Genomic DNA, 26,617 nt, shown 5'->3' with positions numbered 1-26,617 from the left:
TGCCCGGCTCCTCCGCCCTGCCCCTTCCCCCCGCAGCCAAGCTGCCCCTCTCCCTTCGGCCTGCTCTCCCGAAAAGGTAGGTGCCCAAGGAGGGGAGGGGGTCGCCGGGCCAGGGGGTGGGACCACGGGCTCGGCCTAGACCGTTAGGGCCACCTGATTGCCTGGCATCGCGCTCTCCACCCTTGTACCACCCGTCGTTGGGCAGGGATGGTCCCTATCTGTTGCCCAGCTGGACTTTCCGAGCGCTTAGTCCAGTGCTCTGCGCACACTCGGCGCTCAATAAATACGACCGGCTGAAGGAATGACTGAGGAAAGAGTCACGCCAGGGCTAGCAGAGGGAAGGGCCGGGGTGGGGGAAAGGGAGAGAGCGACAGAGAGAGACAGACCGATCCGGAATGGAAGCAAAGAGGGAGGAAAAGCGGTTCCCGCTCCTGTCTTGAGAAGGGTCCCTTTACAAGAAGCCGCTTGCTACTTTCCAATCCCGGTGTGGAGACCCACGGGATTTAAAGCTCACCTCCTCCAAGAGGCCTTCCCAGACTGAGCTCCCCCCTTTCTTCCCTCTGCTCCCTCTGCCCCCATCTTCACCTCTCCGCAGCTAAACCCTCTTCTCCCCCCTTTCCCTCTCCTCCTCCCCCTCTCCCGTCCCCCGCCCCCCCAGCACTGTACTCGTCCGCTCAACTGTATATATCTTCATCACCCTATTTATTTTGTTTAATGAGATGTACATCACCCTGATTCTATTTATTTGCCATTGTTTTCATGAGATGTATCTTCCCCTCGACTCTATTTACTGCCCTTGTTCTCGTCTGCCCGTCTCCCCCGATTAGACCGTAAGCCCGTCGGAGGGCAGGGACTGTCTCTACCTGTTGCCGATTTGTACGTCCCAAGCGCTTAATACAGTGCTCTGCGCGTAGTAAGCGCTCAATAAATGCTATCGAATGAATGAATGAGTGAAACCCCAACTCCCATCCCAGTGGCCGTCCTCCAAGGAGAGGGAAGTGGCCCGTTCCCGCAGCCGCGGATGAAGAACCGGGAGCCAGGCCCGTGTGGGTCATGGACCAGGGAGCGTGGGGAGGACACTTAATGATGGCATTTGTTAAGCGCTTACTATGTGCCCAGCACCGTCCCAAGCCCTGAGGTAGATACAGGGTTCTCAGGTTGGACGCGGTCCCTGCCCCACGTGGGGCTCACGGTTTTAATCCCCATTTTCCAGAGGAGGCCGCTGAGGCACAGAGAAGCGGAGTGACTCGCTCAAGGTCACAGGGCAGGCTAGTGGCAGAGCCGGGATTAGAACTCAGGTCTCTGTGGCTCTCTCCGCCACGCCACACTGCTCCTGCACGTTCCCCCCCCCCCCCACTCCGAGTCGGGCTGAGTGGCCAGAGCCCAAATCAGAGTCGAACCTCTGGGCTTTTCCCTTGGCTTCATGTGAGTCCTGGGGTAGTTAGTATTATTAGCCCTGGGGCAGTTAGTATTATTACTGCTATTGTTATTGTTAATAATTGTTACATTATTATCAATAATAACGCTAACTGAGCTATTTATTAGGTACCTACTTCTACTGTGAACCCCATGCGGGTCAGGGACTGCGTTCAACCTAATTAGCTTGTACCTACCAACATTATCATTATTATTTTTATTACTCCCACGGTTAGAACAGTGTTCGACACATAGTAGGCACTTTAAAAATACCATAAAAAGCACTATATGCCAATATAGTGGCATATAGGGGCGCCCCGACTTTGCGTCTTCCCTCTCCAGGGTTCAGTCTCTGCATCGGTGGGGAGGAAGGGGCGCCCCGACTTTGTGTCTCCCCTCTCCAGGGTTCAGTCTTCGCATCACTGGGGAGGAAGGGGCGCCCCGACTTTGCATTTTCCCTCTCCAGGGTACAGTCTCTGCATCATTGGGGAAGAAGGGGCGCCCCGATTTTGCATCTTCTCTCCCTAGGGTTCAGTCTCTGCATCAGTGAGGAGGAAGGGGAGCACTTTGTTTGTTGAGCACTTATTTGTTGAGCACTTACTGTAGGCGAAGCACTGTAATAAGGGCTTGGGAGAGTACGGTGTATATAGCAGAGTTGGTAGTGGTGCTCCTAGCCCACAAGGATCTTACAGTCCATTTATCTAAATCAATAAATTATGGATAGGAACATAAGTGCTGTGGGCTGAGGATGGGGTGAATCAAGGATGCGAATCCAAGGGGAAGGGCGATGTGTATGTATCTATGATTCTATTTATCTATTTTGATGGTGTCGACGCCTGACTACTTGTTTTGTTGGTCTGTCTCCCCCTTTTAGACTGTGAGCCCGTTGTTGGGCAGGGATTGTCTCTATCTGTTGCCCAACCGTACATTCCAAGCGCTTAGTACGGTGCTCTGCCCACAGTAAGTGCTCAATAAGTACGATTGAATGAATGAGTGAATGCGGAAGGGACTACTCAATCACCTTGCCCCCTCCTAGCTCACAGCGCTACTCTCTTACCACAACCCAGCCCGCACACTTCGCTCCTCTAGCCCCAACCTTCTCACTGTAGCTCGATCTCGTCTATCCCGCCGCCGACTTCTCGCCCACCTCCTGCCTCTGGCCTGGAACGCCCTCCCTCCTCATATCCAACAGACAATTAATCTCCCCAGCTTCAAAGGCTTACTGAAGGCACATCTCCTCCAAGAAGCCACCCCTGATTAAGCCCTCCTTTGCTCCACTCCCTTCTGCAACACGTTGACTTGCTTCGCTTTTTCGTCCCCCCTCCCCGCTGCACAGCACCTGTGTACATATCTGTAATTTTATTTTTTTTTAATATTAATGTCTGTCACCCCCGCTGGACCTTAAGCTCATTGTAGGCAGGGAACCTCTCTGTTATTATATTGTACTCTCCCAACCGGTTAGTACAGTGCTCTGCACACAGTAAGCGCTCAGTAAGTACGATCGATTGAGTGGGAGAAGAGGAAATGAGGGCTCACTTTGGAGAAGGCTTCTAATGCCAAGCACTGGACTACTCACTGAGATAGATACAGTATGTCTGTTGTATTGTACTCTCGCAAGCTCTTAGTACAGTGCTTTTTACATAGTAAGTGCTCAATAAATACGATTGAATGAATGATTGAATGAAAGATAATCAGTTCAGAGACTTTGTCCCACGTGGGGACTGACAGTCAGTGAGGGAGGGAGAAGGAAACTGAGGCATAGAGAAGGTAAGTGACCTGCCCAAGGTCACACAGGAGGCAAGTGCTGTAGCTGGGATTTTAACCCAGGCCTGTTGACACCCCACCCCCCAACTCCCTCACGCTCTTTCCACTGAGCTCCTTTAGGTGACTGAGATTTCCCACTGGGGAAGCCTTTCCCTCTCTTCCTTCCAGGATTCCGGTGAGGTGGAGGGTGATGGTGAGTGTTTGGGCAGGCCTGGGAGCGGTGGAGAGAAATGTGAGGGGCTAATTAATTTTTTTTAATGGCATCTGTTAAGCTCTTACTGCGCACCAGGCACTGTACTAAACACTGGGGTAGGTACGAGATAATCGGTCCACACCCCCCGTGGGGCTCAGAGCCTTGTCTTGTTTTATGCTGTCGAGTCATCTCCGACCCATAGCGACTCCATGGATACATCTCTCCCAGAACGCTCCTTTACAGTCTTAATCCCCATTTTATAGATGAGGTAACTGAGGCACAGAGAAGTGAAGCGACCTGCCCAAGGTCACGCAGCAGACAAGAGGCGGAGCCGGGGTTAGAACCCAGGTCCTTCTGACTCGCAGGTCTGTGGTCTATCCACTAAGCCACGCTGCTTCTTATTCAGCGGAGTGGTTGGTATTGCCTTTCTGGGGGTCAAAAACAGGAAGGCCCAGGGCTCAGCTGACGAGGAACGAATGTAGGATGCCAAGGCAGTGCGGAGGAACTGGAAGACAGAACGCTCCGCTGGGGGTGGATGACTCCTGATTCTCAGTTTTACCCTGCACTTCCTCTAGATCTGCAGCCACTTCCCCTCTTCGCTCCTCAGTTTCCCCGGGAGTATTGCTGTGGGGAGGGGAGAGTCAGGGACGGCCCTTGTGTGTGATGTGTTGTTGTTATTTAATCTTAATAGATTCCAGATTTTGAATCCCTTTCTCCTCCTCCTTCCCTTCCCCTCCTGGGGTGAGACTAGGCGGCATCCGCTCTCCCTGGGATTTCAAGGCTGGACTGAGCAGCAAGAACCCCAGCTAGCATTCTGCCTCTGGGGAAAAGAGGAGCCGGAGCCCCCTCCCTCGCCACCCCCCAGGGGCCCATTCTCCTGCCCCCTCTGCCCCGGAGCTCGGAGCGGGAAGTGTCCAAGAGAAACTAAAACCCTCCGCATTTACAGGCAAATCCCCTCCCCGGAACCTCCCGTTCACACACCCACACACCTACTCTGCAGCGGACTAATCCCTACACCTATGCCATGGGGAGCCCACACCCACAATCCATTTTTTGGGGAATCCAGGGAGCCCCGAAATGCAGCCCTAGGATTTATTACAAGGCAGGGTTTGGCACTAAGGGGACGGTCCACGTGCCCCCTCCACGCGCTGCTCCGACACCCACCAGCCAAGTCCCTTTGACCCTACCCACCGCGCTCTTTTCCTCTCTTCCTCTCCTCCTCCCCTCTCCCTCTGGCCCGTCCCCTCTCCGCCGCCCCCTTGCTCCATGCCTGCCCCATTAGTCACGGGCAGAGTCCCTGTTTCCCCTCAGGGCCATTTCACTCCCACCTCCCGCCTCCTGTGCCCTCTTCTCCCCCCTGCCATGACCTCATTGTGTGTGCCAGGGCATGGTGTGCCCATCAACTGCACAACTCTCCAGTGAGGCAGCTCCCCCCCGAGCCGAGCTGGCTGAGGCAGGGGGATCTGTAGGGGTGGGGTCCCTCCCTCCCAGCGGGACAGATCTGGGCAGGGCTCAGCATAAGGGAAACAGTGCAGTTTCTGGCCCTAGGAGCCCTCCTCGCCCCTGGGCTTCCAGATTCCCCCTCGGCGGCAGAGAGGCAGAGGAGATGGCAGCCTAAACCGAATCCCACCCCGGGAGGGACTGTTGCCGGGAACCCAGCCTTGCCCCAGAGTCACTGCCATCTGGGGCAGAGGAGGGGCACGAGCGTGAATCACACCCAGAACTGCCAGCCAAGCCATGTCGACGTCTCCGATCTCCTCTGAGGGCCGGGGCTGACCGTACCGGCTGGCTAAAGGCGAAGATAAAGTAGGCCAGATCCAAAGCCCGGAGATAGTTCCTCACGCACTTCCTCTCTGTGACCTCAGTCGTCCTACGTCCTTCTTCTTCCATCGTGTCCGTCCGCCGCCCCCCCCGCCGCACCCCGGCAAGGGGCCGCTGAGTGCTTGGAGATCCTCAGAGGGGCTGGAGGACTGGAAGGTTTCCCGTCACCCCTCGTTCCTTGCCAGTGAATTCCCCCCTCCCTCCTTCCCTCCACCCTCAAAGCTTCTGGCCCAGCTGAACAAGCAGTGCATTGTGCCCAGCTGAGAACAGGCAGAGGGAAGGACGGAGGTGGAGGCTGGTGCCCGGAGAGCGGCCAGTTCCCTGGGAGTTGGGAGAGCCTGGATCCGTCCCCCACTCCCACCCATCCAATCTCCCACCGACCAGCCTTCTCCAGGCCGGAGGGAGCTGCAGCTCGGGCGCGAAGGCCGATCCTCTCCTGTTCTTCGCGTCAGGGGTCTCTCGGAGCAGCCGGGCCCTGCGTCCCAGGCCGCCGAGGGCACCATGGGCTGCAGCCTCCCGCCGGGGCTCAGCCTAGATGACTTCATCCCCAGGCACCTGCGGACCCACACGCTGCCGCCCCGCCGTGGGCCCCGGGTGAGTCCGGCGGCGGGAGAGGGCGCCGGGGGGCACTGACCTCAGCGACAGAGCGATGGGGGGTGATTTTACGGCTCCGAGGTTGGCAGAGGTCGGGGAGGGTGAGGGGAGAGTTCTCAGGAAGTGAAAGTGGGGTCAAGCCGTTCAGGCCAGCCCCGTGAGGCTCAATTAGAGCTCGGGCCTGCTGTCTTGTGATCAGGAGCTCTGACTCTGATCCTCTTGGGGCTTTCTGCTCCCTGCTGCTTTCTCAGCTTAAATGTGTTGCATCTCCCTCTCCGTCTCTCTCTCTCTCTTTCCCTCTCCCCCGCTTCCCCCCTCATCTCCCTCCTCTGTTTCTGTCTTCGGTCTCTTCTGTCCCACGTGCAGAGCCCCCGGGCCCTAGCCCCCGATCTACCCTCTGAGAGGAGTCTAGCGCGGCCCTCTCCTCTCCTCGCCATCCCCTGAGCTCCCTGCTTCCCCGTCGACAGGTGCCCGTGCTCCGGGATGGAGGCTCTAATACCCTCAACTTCCAGTTTCATGACCCTGCTCCCAGGACCGTGTGCAATGGGTCTTCCCATCCCAGGCGACCTGCCCTCCGAGACCTAGGTACGCCCGCCCCCGTGCTGCCCCTCCGCTGCCCTCGCCCCCCTCGACTGCCCCGCGCTCTCCTCCCCGCCGTCGTCCGCTCAGCAATTCCCCGGAGATTGGAATTGCCCAGCCCCTGAGAGTTGAGCCAAGCTGCTGGGAGGCGGGAGGCATGGAGCAGGGGATGGGGGAGGCTAGGCCCCCCTGGCTTAGTAAAAGTCAATGCAAGGAGACAGCTGCCAGGGAACTGCTAGATCCCCCAGCTCCCCACCCCTCAGCTCATCGGCTTCAGGGCGAGCCAGAGCCTGAGTGCTCCCATCTTGTCTGGAACCATCTCCAGGGTTTGGCTCTCATGTTTGGGGTTCTCCTGGGGTGGGGTGCACAGTCCAGGCCCCCTGAGGTCTGGGCTGCACCCCTCCCGGCTGAGCCAAACCCTCTGGGTCTCCTGGACGTGGGTGGGCCTGCTTGCATCTGTTGGTTTTCTTGGAAAGGGCTCATTCTCTCTCTGTCCTCCCAGCCACACCCCCCGCAAACCCACTTCAAACCTCTTCCATTCCCACCTCCAGGTCCTTCCTGGTACCAGACCTGGCCGGCCCCAGGGGGCCGGGTCCCCAAGAGCCCAGAACCCCCTCCCCGGTGGTGTCCCCAGGACTGGTCAGCCACCTGGACCAAGGACAGCCCGCAGAGGGAGAAGCGCTGGGTCAAATATGAGGGCATCGGACCCGTGGATGAGAGCGGCATGCCCATCGCTCCCCGCTCAGTGAGTCCGGGGGCTCGGAGCGGGTGGGGGCGGGCGAGGCCCGGGCCAGGGCACGCTGCGGTGAGTTGTTCTGAAGGGTCGGAGGCCCTGGGCTGTTTCCTCAGCACACCGTTAAGTGCTCGGTCGAGTGATCGATTGAATGATTGTTGCCGGCCTTGTACCGCGCAACCCGGCCCCCGGCTCGGGCAGAGGTGGGAAGTGGAGAGCGGCGGGAGGTTCGGGCGGAATCCATCCTAGGCCGACCCTGAGCCCACTGGGAAACCCCAAGACAAAGCCTCCTTGTCCAGCGAGCCAGTCTGACCGCGCTGGGGCCGGGCCGGGGAGGCTGACGGCTCACCCCCTCTCATCCTCAGAGCGTGGGCAGCCCCCGGGACTGGTACCGCAGTATGTTCCAGCAGATCCACCGAAAACTGCCCGGTGAGAGTGAGGAGCCCCCTCCTCATCTATCTACCCTCTCCCGATATTCCAGGGCCAGGGGTGGGCTGTGGGAAAGGACAGGGAGGGATGTGGTGGGCCTGGGGCTTGGATTTGGGGTGTGGGGTCTCTGGGATTTTCCAGGGGCCGGGTCAGGGGCCCATTTCCCCTCCTCTTCCTCCGGTCCCCTGGCCGGGTCGTCCAGGACATTTGGAGTCCGTGGAGCCGCCAGCGGTATTTTAAGACCTCCTATGAGCAACTCTCCTAATTCCTTCTCTCCCTCAGGACATTCTCCAGGCCCTGACTCATCTCGGGTTTGGGGGAGTGGTGGGGAGAGGTGGCCCTGGCCCCAGCCCCACCTCTCACCCCTTTTTCCTTTTGCAGAATTCCAACTGGATTGGGTTTCCGAAGACAGGCCCAGAGGTGAGGGTGTACTCCAGGGACTTCCGCGGGGCGGAGAAGGCCGGCTGCTCCCAGGGCCCCCGAGCCTCGCCCTCTGGGAGTTCAGCTAGGACATTCCCCCACCTAGTCCCAGGACCCGAAGACCCCAACCCTGCGTTTCCATTTTTCCCGGGGTCCCCGGTTCTCCCGTAGCGTGGTGAGGAAGGGGAAGTCACATCAGATCCGTGGAGGTCTCCCAGTCCTCCACCCTCCTGGCTCCGCCCGTGGTTCCCCTTCTACCCTGCTGCCCACCCTGCTCCCCCACAACCTCCTCTGCTCCCCTCAGAGACCAGGCGACCTGGGCCGCAGGCGGGAACGGCTTCTGGGACGGGCACGGCCCGGGGCTGGCAGCAGAGCCGCCCCTCTCCTCCCGGCCGGTAAGTGCTGGAGGCGGCGGTACCCAGGGCCGCTGGACGAGAGGGTGGGAGTCACCCGGCTGTGGTTTAGGGGATGGGGGGCTGGAACCCCACTGGTTCCATCGCATCTGGTGAGAGCAGTGTTGGGTTGGGGCTGCATGGCTCCGTGGAAAGAGCCCGGGCTTTGGAGTCAGAGGTCATGGGTTCGTATGCCAGCTCGGCCACTTGTCAGCTGTGTGACTTTGGGCGAGTCACTTCTCTTCTCGGTGCCTCAGTTACCTCTTCTGTAAAATGGGGATTAAGACTGTGAGCCCCACGTGGGACAACCTGATTCCCCTGGGTCTACCCCAGCGCTTAGAACGGTGTTCGGCACATAGTAAGCGCTTAACAAATACCAACATTATTATTATTATTATCATTATCCTGATCCTAATTTGGGGTGGGTAGGCCTCTGTCCCAGCGGTTGGCAGGTGCCTCCCAGCGGCTACTTGTTGACACTGCACCTAATCCATCTGGGGCAAATAATAATAATAATAATAATAATAATAATAATAATGGTATTTGTTAAGTGCTTACTATGGGCCAGGCACTGTTCTAAGCGCTGGGGTAGATACAAGATAGTTGGGTTGGACCCAGTCCCTGTCCCATGTAGGGCCCCTTGTCAGCGTGGCTCAAAGCCCCGGTTTGGGAGTCAGAGGTCATGGGTTCTAATCCCGGCTCCGTCACTTGTCTGCTCTGTGGCTTTGGGCAAGTCACTGCACTTCTCTGGGCCTCCGTTACCTCATCTGGAAAATGGGGATTGAGACTGTGAGCCCCACGTGGGACAACCTGCTCACCTTGTATCCCCTCCACCCAAGTGCTTAGAACAGTGCTTTGCACATAGTAAGCACTTAACAAATACCAGCATTATTATTATTAATCCCCATTTTACAGATGAGGGAACTGAGGCCCGAACAACTTACGTGACTTGCCTAAAGTCTCACAGCAGGCAAGTGGCAGAGCTGGGATTAGAACCCATGACCTTGTAATAATAATAACAGTAATGATAGTAATAATGGCATTTGTTAAGCGCTTACTTTGTGCCAGGCACTGTTCTAAGCACTGGGGTAGATAGAGGGTAACCAGATTGTCCCACGTGGGGCTCACAGTCTTAAACCCCACTTTACAGATGAAATAATTGAGGCACAGAGAAGTAAAGTGACTCACCCAAAGTCACACAGCAGACAAGTGGCAGAGCCGGGATTAGAATCCACGTCCTTTGACTCCCAGGCCTGTGCTCTTATCCACTAGACCATGCTGTTGCCATGTTCCAACTCACCCTATTCAGAAAAGTGGGGGGCTGAGGGGGGCAGGGGGACCCTCCATAAATCCTGTATTAGAGTTCAATCTCCAATCCACCAGCATTAAATGCTCTGGGGTCCCCTCTTTGGCAATCTCCATGTAAGAAAGCTGCTTGGGGGCCAACCTCTCCCATCCCTGTATCATCAATCCATTACATATATAATAATAATAATAATGATGATGGTACTCGTTAAGTGCTTACTCTGTGCCAAGCACAAATTCCAAGCACTGTTGGACACAGTCCCTGTCCCACATGGAGCTCACACTCTTAATCCCCACTTTACAGATGAGGTAACTGAGTGCCAAACAAGTGAAGTAACTTGCCCAGGGTCACACAGCAGACGTGATAGAGCCAGGACTAGAATCCAGATCCCGGCTCTGCCACTTGTCAGCTGTGTGACTGTGGGCGAGTCACTTAACTTCTCTGTGCCTCAGTTCCCTCATCTGTAAAATGGGGATTAACTGTGACCCTCACGTGGGACAACTGATTACCCTGTATCTACCCCAGCGCTTACAACAGTGCTCTGCACATAGTAAGCGCTTAACAAATACCAACATTATCATTATTATTATTAACTTCTCTGTGCCTCAGTTACCTCATCTAGAAAATGGACATTTAGATTGTGAGCCTCACTTGAGACAACCTGATGACCCTGTATCTACCCCAGCGCTTAGAACAGTGCTCTGCACATAGTAAGCGCTTAAATAGCAACATTGTTGTTGTTATTGTTGTCCTTCAGACTCCCAGGCCCACAACTCTAACCGCTAAGCTGCTTCTCGAGCATTCTGCTAAGCACTTGGGAGAGTACAATAGAGTTTGTAAACGTGGTCCCTGCCCTCAAGGAACTTAGAGCCTAGTTGGGGAGACTGACTCTAAAATAAGTTACAAGCAGGAAGAAGAAGGAAAAGGGAAGAGGTACTTGAGTTATTGCCTCAAGAAACAGCAGCCTCCTAACCTGCCTTCTTTCCCACATGCCCTCTCCCCACAAATCTGTCCTGTTCCCCCACAAAGATCTTTGATCTTTTGATCCCCACCTATTTTCCAGCCCTTATGCCCATATGGGCTCCAGACCGAATTTACCCTTCTCCTGACACCCAAATCCACACCTTCAGCCCTGCCCTCCCCCCTGAACTCAACTCCCTCGCTCCCCTGTCTCTCCGCCGATCTTGAACCACCAACCCGCGGCCCTGGATCACCTCCATAGCACGTTTCCTCTGCTCTTGTGCTCAAGCTGTGGAGTGTCCTGTCCCGCCTTGATTACTGCATCAGCCTCCTTGCTGATCTCCCGGCCTCCTGTCTCTCCCCTCTCCAGTCCAGACCTTCGCTCTGCTGCCCAGGTCGTTTTTCTAAAAAAAGTTCACTCCGTATCTCCCCACCCCTCATACACCTCCCACCTACCTCCACACCAAAGAGAAACCATTTTATAGGTCTCAATCAGCTCTTCCCCTCCTACCTGACCTTTTAGATCTCCCACTGCAACCCAGCCCGCATTCTTTGCTCCTCAACACCAACCTACTCTGTGCCTCGATCTCATCTATCCTGCCGCCAGCCCGTTCCCCCCATCCTCCCTCTGGCCTGAACCTCCTTCCCCTTTTGTATTCCATGGACCACCAGTCTCCCCAGCCATCCATCTCCCTCTCTAGATGCCAGCTTGCTATGGGCAGAGAACATGACTGCCAGCTCTTATATTGTACCCTCCCAAGTGCGCAGGACTGTAAGCACTGGGAGAGAATAAACAGGTGGGAATTAGATACGGGCCGTGTCTCTTGGGGGGGGGGGGCTAATAATAATAAATCTAACAATAATAATAAAATAAGTAATAAAAAGGGGGCAGAGGGGCTTGGCGATATCCCCTACGTACATGAGTGGTGTGGAGGATCATGAGTGCTATTGTTCTACAACACGCACTTCCTCAAAGGAGCCAAGATGTTCTTTCCAGATGCTGATAGCGAGCTGTTATGGACCCTTACTATCTCTCCCACCCAGGAGCCCCACCCCAGTGTCTGTGGTCAGAACGAGAACCTGGTTTTGAGTTCTCACTCTCATCTGCTCCCAGTCTTGGAGTTTCACTGAGGTGAAGATATCATCTAGACTGCAAGCTCCTTATGAGCAGCAAATGTGTCTACCACTTAATTCTGTTGTACTGTACTTGCCCGAGAGCTCGGTACGGTGCTCTGCCCACAGTAAGTCCTAAGTATATACTGCCGACTGAGCCAAGACATACAGAATGGGGCAGGAGGTAAAGGGCGAGTGGAATGCAGATTTATTTTTTGAGAAAGGAAAGGTGAGACGATATTTTAAAATTCCTAGTTGCATAGAGTGGCTAGCGGGAAGAGCACGGCCGGGGGCACGGCCAGTGGCCGAGAAGAGAGACCACTTCCTTGGTTCTCTGGGACCCCAGCCCGCTGCCTACTGTGCCTCAAGGACCCTTCTCCCTCTTCCCCTGAACCCAGGAATCGCGGGGCCGACACTGGGGCTGTGCCCGGGAGCATCTTCAGCTACGAGCCTGGGAGCTCATCTGTCCCGCAGGCGCCCAGGCGGGTAGGTGGCTCTCACACTCTCCCCTCCCCACTTCTCTCATCCAGCCGAGCCCCCGAGGCCCGGCACGCTGGCCGGGGAACCTGGAAGCCTCCAAGTTGGCCAGGAATGACCCAGGTGGTCCGGTTCTAGGCATTGAGACCTTTCTCCTCTCCAAGCCTGGCTGCTGGCAGTAGTGGGCACTGAGCGAGGCATCCAAAGTGGCCTTCCTGGCGGGGGGGGAGGGACAAGGGTGTGTGCCCAGGGGATGCCACTCAAGTCCCTCTTTCCTGTTGTGACCTGCAGGTGCCAGGGTCCCGGGAGAAAGCTGAGAACATCTGGGACCAATTTCTGCGGGAACTGGAAATGGGACAGCCGGTAAATGCGGCCAAACCCGAAGCCCTTGGGGCCTAAAGTGAAGCTAGGAGGGTGAAGGGGCTGGGGAGGGAAGACCTAACCACTTCTAGGCCCCGGTAATACCACCTGCCCAAATTCCTCCTCTCCCGGCCCCCATCCTCTGACCCGCTTCTGCCCTTTGCAGCCCAAGAAGCCCCTGGTGGATGTGTCCACTGAAAAACCCTCACAGCCAATTGAGGTGGGTGCCCCTGGGGGAGCGTGGGGCCGGGGAGGGTGGGTAGAGGCAGGCAGAAGCGATGAGGGCAGTTGGTCTGTGGCCCAGCCCAGAATGGGCAACCGGGGTGGGCTGTGTAGCGGGGGGGACGGGAGGTGCCTCTTCTCCCGACAAGGAGCCTGCCAGCTGCCGTCCCTCCCCCCACAAGCAATGCCTCCATCCGGTCAGTCTCCAGCCCTCCGGGCTGACCAACCCTTGCATTTCGGTCAGATCTTGCTGGAGAGGGAACTGGCCAAGCTGAGCGAGCAGCTGGACAAGGACATGCAGGCCATCGAGACACAGTTGCCCTCGAGCAAGGTACCGGTGCACCTGGCCCAAGTTGCCCTCCCCGGGGCAGTGGCCGGGGCAGGAAATGGGGCGGGGGGTGGGGAGGGCGCTGGGATGGGTGGCCTGAGGAGACTGGAGCCCCGCCCGCTGGGATTGGGCTGAACGTTGGAGAGGCCGTCCAGAGGCCTGGGTCAGAACCCCAGGTTGATGGGTCAGTCCACCTGTCCTGGGGCCTCTCACGGTTGCAGTTCTGCCTTCTCCTCCTCCTGCCTTCTCCTCCTCCTCCTGTCTCCTCCTCCTCCCTCCTCTTACCTCCTCCTCCATCCTGCCTCCTCCTCCTCCTGTCTCCTTGTCCTCCTGCCTCCTCCCGCCTCCTCCTGTCTCCTTGTCCTCCTGCCTTCTCCTCCTCCTCCTGTCTCTTCCTCCCGTCTCCTCTCCTTGTCCTCCCGCCTCCTCCTGTCTCCTTGTCCTCCTGCCTTCTCCTCCTCCTCCTGTCTCTTCCTCCCGTCTCCTCTTACTCCTCCTCCATCCTGCCTCCTCCTGCCTCCTCTTACCTCCTCCTCCATTCTGCCTCCTCGTCCTCCTGCCTCCTCCTCCATCCTGCCTCCTCGTCCTCCTGCCTCCTCCCACCTCCTCCTGTCTCCTTGTCCTCCTGCCTTCTCCTCCTCCTCCTGTCTCTTCCTCCCGTCTCCTCTCCTTGTCCTCCTGCCTTCTCCTCCTCCTCCTGTCTCTTCCTCCCGCCTCCTCTTCCTCCTCCTCCATCCTGCCTCCTCCTGCCTCCTCTTACCTCCTCCTCCATTCTGCCTCCTCGTCCTCCTGCCTCCTCCTCCATCCTGCCTCCTCGTCCTCCCGCCTCCTCCCACCTCCTCCTGTCTCCTTGTCCTCCTGCCTTCTCCCTCCTCCTCCTGCCTCCTTCTGCCTCCTGCTCTCTCCTCCTCCCTCTTCTTCTGGCTCCCTCCCCTCCTATCTCCTCCCCTGGCTCCCGCCCTCCTCCTCTTCCTCCTGCTCCTGCTCCTCCTCCTCCGGCCCTGTAGTCCCGCCACTCCCTATCCCAGTGCGGGAACTCTAGGACCTCTCTCTGCGGGCCCGGGCGCCCTGCCCCCTTGCCCCCCTGCTCCCCTGCCCCCTTGCCCCCCTGCCCCCGTGTCCCCCTGCCAACTTTCCGTTGTCGTCGGTCCCCCGGGGCCCGCGGCAGGACCGTCCGGCGCCCGGCCATTGGTCTGCTACCTTTCCGCAGGAAGCCCCGCGTCCCCACCGCCCCCATCAGCGGGTCCGCACGGCCGGGTGAGTCACTGACCGGGGGCAGATCCCGGAGGGGACCCCCGACCCGCCCACCCACCCACCCACTGACCCACCGACCGACGGACAGAGGCAGGGAGGGGGCCGGGGCGGCCCGGGGACCTACGGGCCTGCAGAGGCAAAGAAGGTGGGGCGAGCGCAAAGTGGGAGCCTGGGATCGGAAGGGACGGAGGAGAAGTTGGAGGCCGGCGCCCAGCCTCAGTTTCCCCCGCCCGCATCGAGGCGGCCCACTGGACGCGGCCCCCGGGTCCCTCCGGTCACCCCGGCCCGGCCCTTCCGGACTTGGGACGGAGGGGAAACAGGACATCCTGCGGGGGCCGGAGCCCGAGGACCCCGGCGGCACCACCCTGGGAGGGGGGTTGAGGGCCCCTGCGGCCCGGCCCGAGCTCCCAACTGGGGGCTGACTTTGGACATCTTCCTCCTCCCCTCCGCCCCCCTCCCTCCTCCTCTCCCCCCCAGCCCCCCGACCTGCGGCCCCAGCCCCGCCCGTCACCCCGGCCTCGCCCACCGCCCCAGAATGGAGGAAGGCAAGGGGAGCCCCTTCCTGGGCCGCAGAGACTTCTTGTACCCGCCGCCCACCCAAGGTGAGTGACCCGGGCATCGCCCCCGCCCCCGGACTCCCCACACCCGCCCCGAGCCCACCCCGAGAGAGACAGCGTGTTGTCAGCGTGGGCAAGTCACTTCTCCGTGCCTCAGTTCCCTCCTCTATTAGACCGTGAGCCCGTCACTGGGCAGGGATCGTCTCTATCTGTTGCCGAATTGTCCATTCCAAGCGCTTAGTACAGTGCCCTGCGCATAGTAAACGCTCAATAAATACGATTGAACGGATGAATGTAGAATGGGGATAGAGACCGTGGGCCCCGCCTGGGACGGGGGCCGCGTCCGACCCGATTACCATGTATCGACCCCGGTGCTTGGCACGTAGTGAGGGCTTAACGCCTTCCGCGGTTATCGTTATCATCTCTGCCCGGCGAAGCAGGGGCGGGGGGTGAGTCCCGTGTCGCCCCCGGAGGGCCCGGGACGGCCCTCGCCCCCAGCCTCGGATCTTTGCCTGGAGGGCACTGAGTCTGTGGTTCTCCACAGATCCTGGTGGGGCTGACTGCGGAGGCAGCCCAGGCAAGAAAGAGGAGAAGAAGGTAAGGGGGCCTGAGCCGGCGGAGGCCGCGCGGAGCTTGCGTGAGGGGACCCGAGCTGGCCGTGGCGGTGAGCTCCGCCCCGGCCCGTGACCCCCAAAGGATGCTCAGGGGAGCCGGAGCTCCTCCGCTGAGGAGATGTGGCAGCCGGGGTGGTCTGGACGCCGGGTCGGGGGTCTCACGGGACCGGGGGTCCGGCCCGAGCGTTTCCTCTGAACTCTGCATCCTCTCCCCTGCCAGATGAAGGCTGCCAGACTCAAGTTTGACTTTCAGGCCCAGTCACCCAAGTAAGTGAGACCCTTTCCCCAACCCCCGCCGGTAGCCCCATCCTGGGGCCGGGGGCGCTCTGACAAGGTCCCCTGCCCTCCCCTCCGGATCTCATGTCTGACAGCGAGAAACAGGGTCGGGGAGAATGTCCCTCACCCACACCCGCCCCCAAACCACAGAAACAGCTTCCTTCCAGAGCCAGATGCACACCTTGGCAGCCAACCCCGCAGGCCATCCGGGTGACCCTCTACCAGCCAAAGGGTGTGGAGGCGGCCGGCCTGCTGCCCTCCCCTTGGGGCAGGGAGGCTGGAGGGAGAAAGGAAGAAGGGCAAGGGGCGGGGGTGCCCTCGGGCCTGGCCGCGGACCCGTCTCTGCTCATACCGATCCCTGGAATCCAGGATGGCGACTCTGCCCCTTGATTCACCCCACCCTAGTGCCAGCCGACCTTCCCGCTCCTCCCCGAGACCTGCTCCCGGGCCCTCCTTGCCCAGTCTGCCGCGGGGCTCTACCGAGGGACTCTGGGGTCGGGGTGGGCGTGCAGGTCCCTGGCTGGAGCTGGCCGGGCCACCCATGCGCCCGCCGCCCGCCGAGGGCCCGGAGGGTCTCGAGCTTGGGGCCCGAGAGCCCGAACGCCTGAGTGCCCAGTGAACCATCCTCCTGGATGCCTTTTGATTTTTGGAATGGCCTTTGACCCATGGCTACCAGGGAGCTGACGCTGCAGAAAGGGGACATCGTATACATCCACAAGGAAGTGGACAAGAACTGGCTGGAGGGGGAGCACCATGGCCGGGTTGGCATCTTTCCCACCAACTATGTGCAGGTAAAGTTGCGCAGGCCGACTGGGGGGACTCAAGGACTCGGGGCCTGGACGCCCCACGGAGCCTCCGGGTTTCTTTCCTGCCCTGCTCTAGGTGCTGCCCCCAGATGAGATCCCAAAGCCCATCAAACCCCCGACCTACCAGGTGCTGGAATACGGGGAGGCCCTGGCCCAGTACAACTTTAAGGGGGACCTGGAAGTGGAGCTGTCCTTCCGCAAGGTGAGGGTGCTGGGGGAGGAGGGCAGGGAGGGGCGGGAAGGGCAAACAGGGAAAGATTCAGAAGGGAAAACCAGTGTTTTTTTTAAAAGAGGGAAGTAGCCAAAAAAATTTCCTCTTCCCTGATGCGCTTGGATAAAATGCAGTCCCGGGACATTTGCCGTCTGTCTTTAAGTGATGGTATTTGTCAAATGCTTACTGTGTACCAAGCCCTGTATTAAGCGCCGAAGGAGCTCCAACACAATCAGGTCAGACAGGGAACACAGCAGGCAAGTGGCAGAGCCGGGACTAGAATCCAGGTCCTTGGGGTCCCTGGCCTGTGCTCTTCCCACTAGGCCACGTCGGCTAGGTAACCCCTTTAGGGGTCTGTGAAAGCGACAACTGCCCCTTCTCTGTCCCGGGGGAGCCGGAGCCATGCTTTCTTGGGGGGGCCTGGGGGAGCTGGAGCTGTGTCTTCTGGAAATACCTGGGGGAGCCGAAGCCTCCTCTTCCGAGAGGGTCTGGGGGAGCTGGAGCTGCATCTTCTGGGGACCTGGGGAAGCTGGAACCACACCTACTGGGCGTCCTGAGTGAGCTGGAACCCTGTTCCGGGGGAGCTGGAGCCGTGCCTTTTAGGGGAGCTGGAGCCGGGCCTCTTGGGGGGGTCTGGGGGAGCTGGAGGTGCACCTTCTCGGGGAGCTGGAGCCGCACCTTCTGGAGGACTGGGGGAGCTGGAGCTGTGCCTTGGGGAAAACACTGCATCATCTCTTCTGAAATCCCTGAGGGGAGTCCAGGGTCTGCACTTTTACTTTGGTACCCTCCTGGCACTGCCCCGTGTGTGCGGGCACGAAGGAGGATTTGCCGCCACCCCCGGGTCTAGTCATCCCAATAGCCCTCCGCGGCGCTTACCGAGATAATGATTTACCTTCTCCACTCCGTCGATTCATTTATTTTTTCCCTTCGCTCGCTATTACCAGTTATCTCTGTTTTGCCTCCTCCTTCCACTTTCGGTAAACCATTTATGTCCCTTTTCATCCCCTTTTAGACTGTAAGCTCCTCTGTTGTAGTCCTCCAAGTGCTTTGGACATAGTTTGGCACACAGTAGGTGCTCAACCAATGCTACTGACCAAAGCGGGGAGAGGGAGAAAGACAGGGGAATGGGAGAGAGACGGAAGGAGAAGGACATTTGAGAAGCAGTGTGGCGTAGTGGAAAGAGCACGGGCCTGAGCGTCACAGGACCTGGGTTCTAATCCCGGCTCGGCCACTTGCTGCCGTGTGACCTCGGGTAAGTCACTTAGCTTCTGTGTGCTTCAGCTCACTCATAAATTGGGGATTCAATACCTGTTCTTCCGATTTAGACTATGAGTTCCGTGTGGAGGCAGGCACCGCATCCCACCTGATTATCCCAGATCTACCCCAGTGCTTACTACAGTGCTGGGCACATAGTAAGCGTTGAACGAATAGCACTGTTGATGTTAGGGTTTAGAGGATAGATCACAGGCCTGGGAGGGCCATAGGTTCTTATCCCAGCTCTGCCACTCGTCTGCCGTCCGGCCTTGGACAAGTCACGTCACCGTTCTGTGCCTCAGATACCACGTCTGTAAAATGGGCATTAAGACCGTGAGTCCCATGCAGGCCGGGGACTCTGTCCAACCCGATTTGCTCGCATCCATCCCAGCACTAAATACAGTGCCTGGCACATAGTAAGCGCTTAACAAACACCACAATTATTATTATTACCGTCTGATAGGAGGAGGTTGGAGAAGGGGCTAGGGAAGGGAGGAAGGATGCTGAGAAAGGGGAAAAGGAAGAGGGAAGAGCTGAAGGGAAGAAAGAAGCAGGGAGGAAGGTTCGGTTGGGCAGCAGAGTTTAAAGATGGAACTCCTTTTGACTGTAAGCTCCTCCAAGATGGGGACCTCATCTTTAACTTCTTCTCGACCCCAAGCGCGTAGTCGCGGCGGCCCTCAGGAGATGCCAGCGATGATGCTGGCCCCGGGGAGGACCGGGGTCCCAGCTGTCCGCCTGCATCCCTCTCCCCCACAGGGCGAGCGGATCTGCCTGCTGCGGAAGGTGGACCAGAACTGGTACGAGGGGCGCATCTCGGGCACGGGCCGCCAGGGCATCTTCCCTGCCAGCTACGTGCAGGTGACCCGGGAGCCGCGGCTCAAGGCCTGCGAGGAGAGCCCCACCCCCGCGCACCTGACCTTGGCCGGCTCCCCGGGCCCCGGCTCTCCCCGCCTGGCCGCCGCCCGCCCGGCCCGCACCCCGGGCTCCCCCTCGGCTCCCCGCAGCCCGGCGGATCCCACCGACTGGGGGGCCCGCACCTCTCCCCGGCGGGCTGGCTTCACCTTCCCGGCGCAGGAGCCCTCCCGCCTGGCATCGCCCACCAGATCCCAAGCCCAGGTGAGGCCCCTCCCTCCACCCCTTGCTCAGGAGCCCTCCTCAAGTGAGGGGCTGCCCCCGCCCTCCACCTTCTTCTCTCATAATTGGGAAGTGATCTCTGGGCTGGGCTCCTGGGATCCTCCAACCTCGAGGAAGATCTCCCCCCGTGGAGATCTCCGATGCCCTGGGAAAGCTACTCCGGCAGTGGAGTGCTAGAGGTGGGACATGGGGTGTCAGGGCTCGGCTGCCTTGCTGTTATTTTCAACCAGCCGGTGCCCCGTGGTCAGTGCTCTCTGGTCACCCTCCTGAATTATCATCTGGGCTGGGCCGGGTCCCCCTCCTCTGGCCCTACAAGCTGGGCGCTCCTCCGTAATAACCTGCTTCTCTCTTCCCCGTGGTCCTATAGAGTCCTAGTGCCCCTGGCCCTGCACAGCCCCTTCACCAGGGCCCCAGCCGCCTCCCCGACCCTTCCGCCAACTCCTCCGAAATCCGCTGGACCCCGTGAGTAGAGCCGGCCCCGGGCACCTACGGGGGCCGGGCCGGGGCACCGGGGAGGACCCTGAGAGAATTCAAAGGCAGTTGGGAGCAGCTGGGGGAGGGGGGAGAGAGAAGGAAGGGTTTGGGAAGAGATCGAAAGGGGTGGAACCCGGCCCAGTACCCACTTGGAGGAGAGACCGGAAGGGTAAGGGCGCTCACGGTCTCCCAGTGATGTTGCCCTCTGCCAGGTACCGAGCGGTGTATCGGTATCGGCCTCAGAACGCGGATGAGCTGGAGCTGCAGGAGGGTGACCAGGTGGACGTGATGCAGCGGTGCGATGACGGCTGGTTTGTGGGTATGTCGTTAGAGAGTGGGGGAGAGGGACGGGTCGGGGGAAGCCCCATTCGGGAAGCTTCCTCAAACTACGGCCCCTGCTGCAAGGTGCCCCGTCGGGGAGATCCCCAGCCTGGGGAATCGCTGGGTCCCCGGGTTTCAGAGTCCTGTCCACAGACTGGCACGGCCCAGTGCTCTGTGTGTCAGCGGGGGAGGAGGATCCGGTCAATACAGTGTCCTCAGCGATGCTCTCTCTGCCTCACCGAGAGTCGCGGGCCCAGGGCCAAGATCAACTGGTCCAGCTATAAAAAGGGCTTATTTTGATAGCAATTAGGAACTTGCTGTGGCCAACTCAGATGGCCTGGCCAGATGGCAGTGGCTGATGGTCGTTATATTGTTCTCCCCCAAGCTCTTAGGACAGTGCTGTGCACGCAGAAAGCGCTCGATACGAATGAATGAAACTCACTGTAGTGCAACGGTCTATCTGTTGCCGACCTGTTCATCCTTAGTACAGTGCTCTGCACATAGTAAGCGCTCAATAAATACTATTGAATATTGAAGTCGTGAGTTCAATCACTTCCCCTCCCACCGAGCCCTCCCCAGGACTGCCGGATGAGTCGATCGGTACTATTTATTGAGCGCTTACCGTAGAGCACTGTACTAAGCGCTTGGGGGAGTAAAATACAGCAGAGTCAGTAGACACATTCCCTGCCCTCGACTGACTTCCGATCTAAGAGGGGAAGTCACCTGCTCTGCCCCTTGGTGGAGGGGTTAAAGAGCGGTAGAGTGGAGAGGAGATGCCAGAGGCCTGGATATGCCTGGATATTTGACCAACCGGCTCTTTTACGTCAGGTAACTGTTACTAGCTGTGGTGCAAACGGTCGGGAAAAGACAGGGAAGCGAGCACTAGGCTGGGAGGCAGGTGAGGGTATTTTTTTCCAACTCGGTCACTAAATTGGGCGAATCACTTGGCCTCTCTGTGACTGTTTTCCCCACCTGTAAAGAGCTTAGAGAAGCAGCTTGGCTCAGGGGAAAGAGCCCGGGCTTGGGAGTCGGAGGGCATGGGTTCGAATCCCCGCTCTGCCACTTGTCAGCTGACTGTGGGCAAGTCACTTCACTTCTCTGGGCCTCAGTGACGTCATCTGGAAAATGGGGATTAAGACTGTGAGCCTCACGTGGGACAACCGGATGACACTGTATCTACCCCAGTGCTTAGAACAGTGCTCTGCACATAGTAAGCGCTTAACAAATACCAACATTATTCTTATTGTTACCGGTCCCTTCCCTCTATGTCCAAGTATGTCGTGAGGACAAGTGTGAGCCCATTGTTGGACAGATATCGTCTCTATCTGTTGCCGAATTGTACAATCCAAGCGCTTAGTACAGTGCTCTGCACACAGTAAGCGCTCAGTAAATGCGATCGAATGAACAAGCCCATACGTAATGCCCGACTAAAAAGGATGGTGTAGCGCTCTGATGAATTATTTTTAGTTCTTTACACATTGGTAGAGAAGCAGCGTGGCTCAGTGGAAAGAGCCCGGGCTTGGGAGTCCGAGGTCATGGGTTCGAATGCCAGCTCTGCCACTTGTCAGCTGTGTGACTGTGGGCAATTCACTTCACTTCTCTGGGTCTCAGTTACTTCATCTGTAAAATGGGGGTTAACTGTGAGCCTCACGTGGGACAACCTGATTATCCTGTATCTCCCCCAGCGCTTAGAACAGTGCTCTGCACGTAGTCAGCGCTTAACAGATACCAACATCATTATCAAGTGGGACCACCTGATGACCCTGTATCTCCCCCAGCGCTTAGAACAGTGCTCTGCACGTAGTCAGCGCTTAACAGATACCAACATCATTATCAAGTGGGACCACCTGATGACCCTGTATCTCCCCCAGCGCTTAGAACAGTGCTCTGCACAGAGTAAGCGCTTAACAAATACCGACATTAAATTGGGTTGTGGGCGGGGCGATATCGGCGTGCCGTTCTCCGATTGGGCCACCAGGGGGCAGGAGGGAGGTCCAGGTGGCAAAGCTGGTGGAGCGAGAGGGGAAGGGGAAGCTGCCGCCAGTTCCCGTTCCTGCCCCCAGGGGTCGCTGTCGAAAGGGGCTCGAGAGCATTCATTCATTCATTCATTCATTCATTCATTCAATCGTATTTAATGTTGGTACTTAATAATAATAATGTTGGTGTTTGTTAAGCGCTCACTATGTGCCAAGCACTGTTCTAAGCGCTGGGCTAGATACAGGGTCATCAGGTCGTCCCACGTGACGGCTCACCGTTAATCCCCATTTGACAGATGAGGGAACTGAGGCCCAGAGAAGTGAAGTGACTCGCCCACAGTCCCACAGCTGACAAGTGGCAGAGCGGGCATTCGAACTCATGACCTCTGACTCCCAAGCCCGGGCTCTTTCCACTGAGCCACGCGGTACTTGCTAAGCGCTTACTCTGTGCCGAGCACTGTTCTAAGCGCTGGGGGAGATACAGGGTCATCAGGTTGTCCCCCGTGAGGCTCACATTTTTATTGAGGCTTACTGTGTGCGAAACACTGGACTTGAGCGCTCGGAATGAACAATTTGGCAACAGAGAGAGACAATCCCTGCCCAACAACGGGCTCACAGTTTAAACCCCCATGCCCCTTCTTTCCTTTAATTCATTCAGTAGTATTTATTGAGTGCTTACTATGTGCAGAGCACTGTACTAAGTGCTTGGAATGAACAAGTCGGCAACAGATAGTCCCTGCCGTTAAAGCCCCCACCCTGCTCAAAACATTGAACTTCATTCAATCGTATTTATTGAGCATTTACTGGGTACAGAGCACTGGACTAAGCGCTTGGAATATTCAGTTCGGCAACAGAGAGACAATCCCTGCCCAACAGCGGGCTCACGGTTTAAACCCCCATGCCCCTTCTTTCCTTTAACAAGGCCCCCATCTCGCTCAAAACTTTAAACTTCATTCATTCAATCGTATTTATGGAGCGCTTACTGTGTGCAGAGCACTGGACTGAGCGCTTAGAATGAACAGTTGGGCAACAGAGAGACAATCCCTGCCCAACAACGGGCTCACAGTCTAAACCCCACGCCCCTTTTTTCCTTTAACAAGCCCCCCACCCTGCTCAAAACATTGAACTTCATTCAATCGTATTTATTGAGCGCTTACTGTGCGCAGAGCACTGGACTAAGCGCTTGGAATATACAGTTCTGCAACAGAGAGAGACGATCCCTGCCCAACAACGGGCTCACAGTCTAAACCCCATGCCCCTTCTTTCCTTTAACAACGGCCCCCACCCCGTTCAAAAAAATTGAACTTCATCCATTCAATCGTATTTATTGAGCGCTTACTGTGTGCAGAGCACTGGACTAAGCACTCGGAATAAACAGTTCAGCAACAGAGAGAGACAATCCCTGCCCAACAACGGACTCACAGTCTAAACCCCACGCCCCTTCTTTCCTTTAACAAGCCCCCCACCCTGCTCAAAACATTGAACTTCATTCAATCGTATTTATTGAGCGCTTACTGTGTGCAGAGCACTGGACTAAGCGCTTGGAATATACAGTTCTGCAACAGAGAGAGACGATCCCTGCCCGACAACGGGCTTACAGTCTAAACACCATGCCCCTTCTCTCTTTCCTTTAACAACGTCCCCCACCTTCCTCAAAACATTGAGCTTCATTGAGTCGTAATTATTGAGAGTTTACCGGGTGCAGAGCACCGTATCAAGCACCTGGAAAGTACAATTCGGCAACAGATAGAGACAATCCCTACCGAACAACGGGCTAACTTTCCATCTTTCCCCTCCCCAGGTGTCTCCAGGAGGACTCAGAAGTTCGGGACTTTTCCTGGAAACTATGTTGCCCCCGTGTGACCAGTCGCTAAGGCAATCCGGAGTGAGCCAAGTTCCCTGCCCGGAATCTCTGGTGGGGAGGGGCGGGTGGCGGAGCCATGCAATCCGGGGACCGGCCGTCCTCTCCTCCGGCTCTCTGGAAGCCCCTCTCTGAAACCGCACTTTTTCTCCCCCCAACCCTGCGCTGCCCCGCCGTGCTGCCTCTCCGGGCCTGGGGAAGTCCCCCCCGCCCCCGAGGGCCAGGGCTCCTGGGCGGATTGGGCAGAGACCCCTGTCGGGTCTCTCCCCGTCCGAGTCCCGGGGCGGAGAGATTCCTCCGGCAGGGGCACGCCCCCTCTCCCCGGTGTGGGTCTCTCCGCTAACAGGCACCAGCTCTCAGCCCTGATTGAGACCACATTTCAGCCTCCTCCTGCTGTGGCATCTACTCTTTAATCGGAACCAGCTCCCCTAGCTTTACCCCGTGAGGTTTCCTCTTAGCACGACCAGTTTCTCAGCCTAATACGGACCAAATGCCATCTCGAGCCCTCTCCCCATCATCTCTCAGCCTTCCCCAGTCCCCCCGACTTTCCCTCCACTTCCCCTCCAGACTGCAAGCTCATTATGGGCAGGGAACGTGCCTGCTAATTCTCTTGTATTGTGCTCTCCCAAGCACTCAGTACAGTGCTCTGCACTTAGTTAAAGCGCTCGATAAATACAGCCGTGATGGGTGGGGATGTGTTCCTGGCCTGGACCAGAGGCTGCTTAGTGTTCCCCAGGCCTCTGGTTCCTACTCTCCCAAACTAGTGGACTGCAGGTAAGGGACCCCTCCTAGACCAGGTAGTCTTGGTTCTGTAACTTTGGGAGCCATTAGCTGCCCTTTTTCCTCCAGTTCCCCACCCAGAGAGTGTAATAAAATAGAAATGGTCACCCCCCCCCCCCCGCCTCTGAGCTCTTTGTGGATGGGTCAGGCTACGCCGGGGAACGGGGAGAGGAGAGAGGGAGGTTCCTTTCCACCGACACTTCTCAGGGTCCAGATATGGATGAGCAAGAGCCAAAGTGGAGAGTGGCGTGTCCGGCCGGCCGCCGTGGGGTGAGTAGAGGGAGAGGGAAGCCGTCTTAGCCCCCAGGGTTCACGTGAAAGGTGGTGGGATGGAGACTCATCGACTCCCTCACAGCCTGCTGGCCCAGCACACCGTACCCCTGGTTCGTAGTTAGTCTCTTGGCTGCCGCTGATGTTCTTCTGACCGCCTATTTTCCATGCAGACTCTTCTGCGGGAAGTCGGGTGTAGAAAGCTGGGGAAGGGAATGCTTCTTGGGTAGAGGATGGCCGAGGGCCCAGTCATCCCTAGTCTGAAGACCCCCCTCCAATCCCCGGCGCACACACACACACACACTCCACCTGCCCATCGCAGGAGGCTAAATTGGGCTTGGGCCTCTTCTGGGGCCGGTGGGGAGGGGTGGTGGTCCATTTCAGTCCTAGCTGCCCCTCCGTCTCGGCTTTCTGTGGGTATTCCCCTCTGCCTTCTCTGGAACCCAGGCGCCCAGGAGTGTCCCTGCCGGGGGGCTCCGCCTCACGGTCCTTCCGGGCTCTGGAGAAGGCCTCTATAGGTGCCAGTGATGAGCCGCGAAAGAAAGTCAGCAGCTGAAGCCAGGGATGCACAGGTTACCCGTGTGAGCAGGAATGAGCAGAGGGGGGCTGGGTCACTTTAATTCTGAGAGGAATCAAGCAGTGGTATTTATTGAGTGCTTACTGCATGCAGAGAACTGTACTAAGCGCTTGGGAGAGTGCGTTATAATAGAGCTGGTAGTCACGTTCCCTGGCCTCAGTGGACTCACATACAGAAACCAGAGTTCTGAGATCCTAGTGCAGTTGGTGGCGGCGATGCTAGGAAACTGGAGACTCTGGGAATTGGGAGAATTCATTCATTCAATCATATTTATTGAGCACTTACTGTGGGCAAAGCACTGTACTAAGCGCTCGGGAGAATGCAATATAGCAACAGAGGCATTCCTGCCCACAACAGGCTCATAGTCTAGAGGATGGTTTCCTCTATCTCCCGGGACTTCCCAGCTTTGTAAACTCCCCCTCTAGAGTGAAAGCTCCGTGTGGGCGAGGAGCATATCTGCCAACTCTGTTGTACTCTCCCAAACAGAACAGTGCTCTACACACAGTAAGCGCTCGATAAGTACCATTGATTGATTTAAGGAGGAAGTAATGACGAGACGGAAGCACATGGGAGGGGTGAGGTGGATGAGGATGTTGATGTGGTGCGGTGACACGAGGCCCAGGGGAGAGGTTTTCAGACAAGGTCCGGAGGGACAAGGTCCAAGTCCAGCAGTCCCAGCACCTGCTTTTGCAAGGGGCCACAATCTCCCGAGTCCCATGTGGAGCCTACAGATTATGTAAGCGTGTGTACACACCCCCCCCACACCCCACCCCGCTGTCTCCTCCATGTTGGCCCCCCAACTTTTTTTTTATTTAAAAAAGATGGCATTTGTTAACTGCTTATTAGGTGCCAGGCACTGTATTAAGCACTGGGGTAGATGCAAGTTAATGAGGATGGACACAGTCCCTGTCCCACATGAGGCTCACAGGGTTAATCGCCATTTTGCAGATGAAGGAACTGCGGCACAGAGAAGCGAAGAGACTTGCCCGAAGTCACACAGCAGACAAGTGGCGGTGCTGGGATTAGAACCCGGGTCCTTCTGACTCCCAGGCCCGGGCTCTATCCACTAGGGCTCGCTGCTTTTAATTGGTACTGCTTTCTGCCGCTTATCGTTCTCCAGCTTTACAAAGCTTTCTTGCACAGGC

At 57.6% G+C, this 26,617-nt stretch overlaps 1 protein-coding gene across 5 annotated transcripts; it reads left to right on the top strand.

Annotated features, from left to right (window-relative positions):
• On the top strand, positions 1–24,738 carry SORBS3 (sorbin and SH3 domain containing 3). 5 transcript variants are annotated; one of them, XM_029066134.1, is made up of 21 exons: positions 1–76; positions 5,746–5,788; positions 6,256–6,373; positions 6,919–7,112; positions 7,466–7,529; positions 7,911–7,949; positions 8,254–8,344; positions 12,119–12,206; positions 12,489–12,560; positions 12,724–12,777; positions 13,024–13,110; positions 14,276–14,364; positions 14,839–14,963; positions 15,463–15,515; positions 15,753–15,799; positions 16,485–16,599; positions 16,691–16,816; positions 18,836–19,195; positions 19,581–19,675; positions 19,900–20,006; positions 23,786–24,738. In XM_029066134.1, the coding sequence occupies exons 4-21, from the start codon at positions 7,092–7,094 to the stop codon at positions 23,845–23,847; spliced, it is 1,695 nt and encodes a 564-aa protein (XP_028921967.1). In that variant the 5' UTR covers positions 1–76; positions 5,746–5,788; positions 6,256–6,373; positions 6,919–7,091; the 3' UTR covers positions 23,848–24,738. The 5 variants fall into 5 exon arrangements, with proteins under 5 accessions (XP_028921967.1, XP_028921964.1, XP_028921963.1 ...); XM_029066131.1 differs by having other exon boundaries at positions 2–76; positions 5,647–5,788; XM_029066130.2 differs by having other exon boundaries at positions 9–76; positions 5,579–5,788.
• The last annotated feature ends 1,879 nt before the right edge of the window (positions 24,739–26,617 follow it).

Source organism: Ornithorhynchus anatinus, chromosome 5, assembly GCF_004115215.2.
Source record: "Ornithorhynchus anatinus isolate Pmale09 chromosome 5, mOrnAna1.pri.v4, whole genome shotgun sequence".
In the NCBI taxonomy this organism is placed as follows: Eukaryota; Metazoa; Chordata; class Mammalia; order Monotremata; family Ornithorhynchidae; genus Ornithorhynchus; species Ornithorhynchus anatinus.
This window is presented reverse-complemented; position numbering and strand designations above follow the sequence as displayed.

Coding starts and splice junctions, on each gene's coding strand:
- SORBS3 (XM_029066131.1), top strand. CDS start 5,696: ATGGGCTGCAGCCTCCCGCCGGGGCTCAGCCTAGATGACTTCATCCCC. Junction 6,374..6,918: donor ACCTGCCCTCCGAGACCTAG/GTACGCCCGCCC, acceptor TCCCACCTCCAG/GTCCTTCCTGGTACCAGACC. Junction 13,111..14,275: donor CACAGTTGCCCTCGAGCAAG/GTACCGGTGCAC, acceptor GGCCCGCGGCAG/GACCGTCCGGCGCCCGGCCA.